The sequence below is a fragment of the Liolophura sinensis genome, chromosome 4, assembly GCF_032854445.1.
Source record: "Liolophura sinensis isolate JHLJ2023 chromosome 4, CUHK_Ljap_v2, whole genome shotgun sequence".
Taxonomy (NCBI): domain Eukaryota; kingdom Metazoa; phylum Mollusca; class Polyplacophora; order Chitonida; family Chitonidae; genus Liolophura; species Liolophura sinensis.
The window spans coordinates 1,070,039-1,076,368 of NC_088298.1; the positions used below are offsets into that span (position 1 = coordinate 1,070,039).

The window sequence follows — 6,330 nt, forward strand, 5'->3', positions numbered from 1 at the left end:
TCTCGCGGGTCGTCAGCAGGCTGGCAGGTAGGTAGGGCGTCAGGTAAATCTGAGGATGCTGGTCGTCGTCTTCACGGGCTTTTATCCTATCCACGCGGAACTCAACCACACTCTGATTGGTTCATTTTTTCTTACATAACCCCTTCTCGAGCGCGGATTGGTTCGTTTTGGGGGCGATCCATTGGTCCGTTTTGGGGCAAATCCCGCTCATCCATTGGTCCGTTTTTGGCGACAAAGAGCTGTCGCACTCAATTTTACAAGCCGACGTTTTGCCTCTTTTTTTCACTCCCACTACCACCACTGCCCCTAGTACTTATCCTATACTGTGCTATATTATACTATACTCTACTCTAGTATACACACCCCGTCATGGAAAAAAAACCACCATCACACACCTGACACGTCACAGGTGTGACGTCACTCTCACTCCCGGCCCATTGTGACGTCACTCTCACTCCCGGCCCTCGTACGCCCAGAGGCTTGCACAGCGTAATGCCTTCAATCAGTATTCAATTAATTTAGTGACACAGATATATTTAAAATCAAACTAATGGTTTGAATACGATCCAGCAATTGCCTACGAGCGTGTGTATTTACGTTGTGCCGTATATGGTACATTTAATCCTAAAAAAAATACTGGAAATAAACCTTTACGGGCACCGCAGCTTCTCGCCGCCATTTACGTTCAAAATGAACTTCATCCGACTCGGTTCTCTTGTTTCAAAGCCGTTCAGATACAAACACAAATTACTCACTATGGTAACAACTGCATGTATAATTCTGGACTCGTTAACTCCCCCTTCCTTCGAGTAATTGAAAACAACTTATGGGTTTTCCTCACAAGCACATTTAGGCCCCGTCTTCTGTTCACATGATCTTAAATTACGAATACAGCAGGGTGGGCAATCTCACATAACCTTATGTTGACATCCAACATGTACAAAATAACCTAAACTTTAAAGTAAAATGCTATAAATAAATATCGCAGCGCTGGTCTTCAAGTACATTTTTTTAGTTGTTCACGATCGAATGTAGGATAAAAAGGGAGACAATTTTGTCTATTCTTTCAAAATAACCTGCTGAAGCAAGCTGGTTGCAATAACCTGATTTATTTATATGACTGGTGTTTTACCCCATACCCAAGAATATTGTATACATAAATGCAAGTTTGCCTATTGAGACAAGTTTCTATAAGCGTTGCTTTAGGAATAAAACTGCCAGTACATTATTTTCTATATATTCATAAAAACTTTGCATTATATTACGATTTCAGTTGCCTATTTATTGATTATTGATACATGTATATGTACTATAAAACCACTTTCTCACTGCTGTCACATCACAGGCTATATAAAAGTAAAGTAAAATGTTCTGAATTGGCAGTATCATACGCCGCGGAACAGGGGGGGGGGGGGGGCTGAAGCCCCCCCACTTTTTCCTAACCAAATGTTTTTTAAAAATGTCCACAAACATTCCAAGTTCAATGAAATTAAAATTTAGTTGCGGCATTATTATTGATCTGATATTTTACGGGGCCAGGGCCACATAGTCAGTACTGTACCGTAACGTTTAACATGACTCCATTTTCCATGGAGGCTTTGCGTCGCGATCTGATAAACAGTGGGATTGCAGAGGTACCGGATTTCGATACCGGTACGTTAAGACAACAACACCAATCACTCTTTATCTCTCTTTTGAGCTTTAGTTTTCACGGAAGTAAACTATAAAGTTGGCATCATAACATGCAGGCCTCGCTCTTTTAACAGACAGCGTAACACTGATGTTGCCATTTATCTAGTTTGAACTGTTTTTGTGCAAATAAGCATTTTACCGGATGTATAGATGGCGCTGCAGGTCAAACCCCAAAAATACCTAGTGAAGTGTTCTGAGCCAAGGTGAACTTTAGAGGCGTTCCGGCAACTATATGGTTGTATTACCCATACATGCAGCTTTGACGCAGTCTATGTCAAGTCTATAGACAGACTGAGTGTCTCAGTGTCGCTTTCAAAAACGCACCAACATTTAAATATGTCACAAAACGCAGGAGCAAAAAAAAAAGCGAAGCTTACAGCCTGATATAGCTTCTTTTTTTCGCCTCAAAATCACAGCGTGTTGACGAAATTCCGACACTCGCTGATGATGAGAGCCAGCCATGTACCTCACACGGGCAAACTGCGGAGAAGACCGAGTCCACTACGGCCGGTGAGCTTTCAGAAACAACACCTGCCACCCAAAAATCTGGTCCTAATGCCGATAGTCCCCATTCGTTGGATGGTATGGCTATGCGTGAGCCAGTCTCTACTTCGCCTAACCAGCCGTCAAATTTTAATTTCCCAAACAGGATGTTCGGGAAACAGCAGCGATCTTTTCAACCTCAGTGGTTCAAAGCCTTTTCTTGGCTGCATTATCTGGAATATAATGACACTGTATTATGTCACACTTGTGTCACTGCTGACGAGCAGCGCAAACTTGGTAACGCCAAAAATGCCGAGAAGGCATTTCTCATAAATGGATTTTCCAACTGGAAAAAAGCCCTTGAAAAATTCCGTGATCATCAGAAATCACAGTGCCACAAACTAGCTGTTCAGAGCGTTGAGTTACCACAACAATGTGGAGATATCGGAGAGCGGTTGGATACTGCACTAGCAGCTGAAAAAAAGTGGAACCGCTCCATTTTAGTGAAGATTTTAGAGAACCTTAGGCTGATGGGGAGACAGGGGCTTTCACTGCAAGGCAGCACAGACGAAGACTCCAATTTTATACAGATTTTGAAACTCAGGGCAATCGATGACCCATCTATTTTGAAATGGTTAGAAAAAAAAAAACTGGCAAATATACCTCCCATGATATCCAAAATGAGTTACTCAAAATCATGGCCAACATCATAGTGAAAGATATTGCAACATCGATAAAGTCTGCCTATGGCCGGGTGGAAAAATGGTGTGGCTGCTCAAATCAAGGCTCAATCAGTGAATGCACATTTCACTCACTGTCATGGGCACGCACTTAGTTTGGCCGTAAAGGATACAACTAGTGGCTACAAGCTGCTACGCGATGCCATGGACACAACCAGAGAAATCTGTAAACTAATAAAGCTTTCTCCTAAACGCCAGGAAAAACTGGAACAACTCAAGGCCGAGATGCAACTGGACACACCTGGGCTCAAAGTTTTGTGTCCAACTAGATGGACAATCCGAGCTGAAAGTTACAAACGCATCCTAGAAAACTATGATGCGCTTCAGTTAGAATGGGATGAATGTTTGGAGGGCAAACTAGATTCTGAAATGCGAGCCAGAATAATAGGCGTGAAGGCTCAAATGGAGAGTTTTGATTATTTTTTTGCATTGAACTTGGGACAGAGGATATACAGTCATACTGACAATTTGTCCAAAACGTTGCAGCAGGGCAAACTCTCGGCAGTAGATGGTCAGCGTAACGCAGAGCTTGTCGCTAGTGTTCTACAGAATATGAGAACTGATGACAATTTCAGCGCATTCTACGCTGCTGTCAACAGCAAAGCTACTGAGCACGAAATAGCTAAACCATCGCTACCAAGAAACCGGTCGGCCCCACGTAGATTTGAAGTTGGTGAAGGCGAAGCAACGTTTCCCAGAACATGCGAAGATCGATACCGCAGGATATATTTTGAAGCGATTGACCTCTCTGTTAATGCTATCAAAAGCCGCTTTGAGCAGCCAGGGTTCAAGGCCTATGCAGAGATGGAGAGTCTGCTCATGAATTGCCTAAACGGAGAGGACTATGCGGCAGAGTTGGCTTTCGTTGAGAGAGAGTATAGTGGCCATATTGACCTCTTCCAATTTGAGTCCCAGCTGACACTGTTCAAGGCAATGTTGCCAAATGAGACTTACGCCTGTTTTCGAGATATCTACTCAGCTTATATTCAACTCAGCCTGGGGAAAAAATTTTTGGTTTCAGAAGTTGAAGTTTTGATGAGACTCATTTTGGTCAATCCAGCCACCGATGCTGTGGGTGAAAGATCCTTTTCTACAGCCCGTCGCTTAAAGAGCTGGCTTAGATCGTCAATGAACCAGTGTCGATTGAACAATTTGGCAATTCTGACTGTCCACAAGGAGCGCACTGATGCCATAGATTTAGTATCCGTAGCTAATCAGTTCAGCTCCTTAAATGAGAATCGAGTAGCCACTTTTGGAACCTTCAAAAAGGAAGACTTTGACAGAGCTCATTAGGCCTAGATCTGCTGCGTAACCCAGGTGAGAATGGCGACTTTGAATTGTGATTCTAGTTTTAGGCTGTTATGGTGCTTGTTTTGGAGGAAACTCACAATATCAGCATGCTTGTCACTTAAGTTGTTCTCAGCACTTGCATATTTACCATTGAAATTCTTCAATCTCTATTTAGCGAATATACAGAACTGCCGTTTAAAAAGTTACCGTATATACCGATTAGTCATTACAACCTTGTTGTGATGGTTGCTTGGTCGAATTAGGGTTTCCGTGTATTCAGCAATCTATTTCTGTCCTATATGATGGCGGGGAGACATTAGCCACTTTGTTGTTACCACCACAGGAGTTGTTACCACAGAGATATAGTATCAACGGTATATTCAAGTTACTGCCAACGTTAATGTTTGTAATAGTCGTTTTAAACAATCTTAATGAAAGATTAAGATCCGAAATTTTGTAGTTCCTTAATTGTTTTCAAAATCCAACAACACCATTGGTGTTTCAAGTTATTGGAATTAAGTCACTTTTCTCGCTCATTCATCCTTCCCTTTTTAGCGCCGTAAATCGCCGAAATCGCGTCTCCGGCCATCTAGGGTTTCAGAGCTCCCGGGGCCTAGGCGGCCCCTGGACCCTCCCCTGTAGGGCAGGGATAATCGTCCCGGGCCTGCAGTTAGCCCCCCCACTTCTCAAATCGCTCCGCGGGCCCTGAGTATACAACACAAAATTATTCCAAATGCAACCAGGAAATCATCATCATAAAAGAAAAAAATTTTTTTCATTTTTTTTTTCACAGTAGCACCATGCACCGCCCGCCAGTTTTGAAGCAGCTGGCAGCAGAGAAGGAAAATGGTATGTTCATTATTGACCTACTAAAATAGCATTCAGCATTTGTTTCAACCGTATTTTTTTTTTGCCATGCTCAATAATGTTATGATATAATTTGCATTATTCATGGTCTTAATATTTCTACAGCCATTTTAAAATTAATTTTCAATAGACTGCCATACATCTTAATATTTTTTTCTAAATCTATTTTCTTTATTTCAGAATACCTTATTCTATTCGACGAGGACGGCAAGACAACTAGAATGTCAAAACCAAAGTTTTCTGTGCTGTCCTCGGAGATTAAAATCTCTGTCTGCCACCTGCTTCATGGTGGGCAAAAGTATCTGGTGGAGATCCTGGCAATTGGAGGTAAATATATCATTCTTACACATAAGTAAAATGTCATTCTCTTTATGTCAGATTATTACAATAAACATTCTCCATACTTTATAAAAACAATAACCTGGGCCAAATCTTTTCTTTTCAATGTGTAGCACCAGAAGAACTGGATATAACAGATCAGGCCTAGCCCCAAACCCACTGGGGCCAGGCCAGTACAAAGTCCCTGGAGTCCCGACATGTGGCTTCAAGGGGATATATCTCCATTTGGCCTGAAAGCAAGGTATCAAAAGCTCTGTTCAAGATTTGTTTAAGTTGTTCTTTAGAAACATCCTTGTTTTTTTCTGTTAGTAAACCCTTTGCTGCGTTGATGGTTACTTTATGTTTGGTTGGAACGTTTTTGAATAAAGTTATTCAGGTTGATTGATTTACATGTATTCACTTGTGTGTTCTGAACCGAAGTTTCGCCTTACCACTCTTATATCACGGATTAAAATATTGTCTACTGCAAACGTTCACTAAATGTTCAATGCAGATTATGTAAAATGAAGGTAATGCTATTCAATACACACGATTATAAATTTCAAAAGTGTTCTGTACATGGTTAAATGTTATTACGATCCAATGCAAATAATACTTGTAGTAACCTTTAACTTTATTTGGTTATAATTTGCTTTTATTATTTTGTTTGCAGTTGATGGTAGAAATTGATTTTTCTGCTTTGGTTTAAGAGTGGGGGATTTGGAGGATTTGGGGGATTTAGGTTTCGTAAATGTATCAGTAGAGGGGAATAGTGGTGAGGGGATTAGTGACGACATTTTGGAAGGGGTTAGTGTAGCTGGGGGTGGTGAGGGGGTGCTAGAGGTGGGTAGTAGTCAAGTATTGGTGGGGGGTGGTCTGAATGTGGCAACAGGGGGAGTGAAGGTGTAGCGGGGGAATCTAGTGTAGGCAGTAGTGGGGA

The 6,330-nt window shown here is 41.7% G+C and overlaps 1 protein-coding gene across 1 annotated transcript; it reads left to right on the top strand.

Annotated features, from left to right (window-relative positions):
* The first annotated feature begins 2,921 nt into the window (after nt 1–2,921).
* LOC135464847 (uncharacterized) lies at nt 2,922–4,208 on the top strand. The gene has a single exon (XM_064742414.1). The coding sequence runs from the start codon at nt 2,922–2,924 to the stop codon at nt 4,206–4,208; it is 1,287 nt and encodes a 428-aa protein (XP_064598484.1).
* The last annotated feature ends 2,122 nt before the right edge of the window (nt 4,209–6,330 follow it).

What these genes read in the sequence shown, in the direction of transcription:
- LOC135464847 (XM_064742414.1), top strand. Translation starts at nt 2,922, where the DNA reads ATGGCCGGGTGGAAAAATGGTGTGGCTGCTCAAATCAAGGCTCAATCA.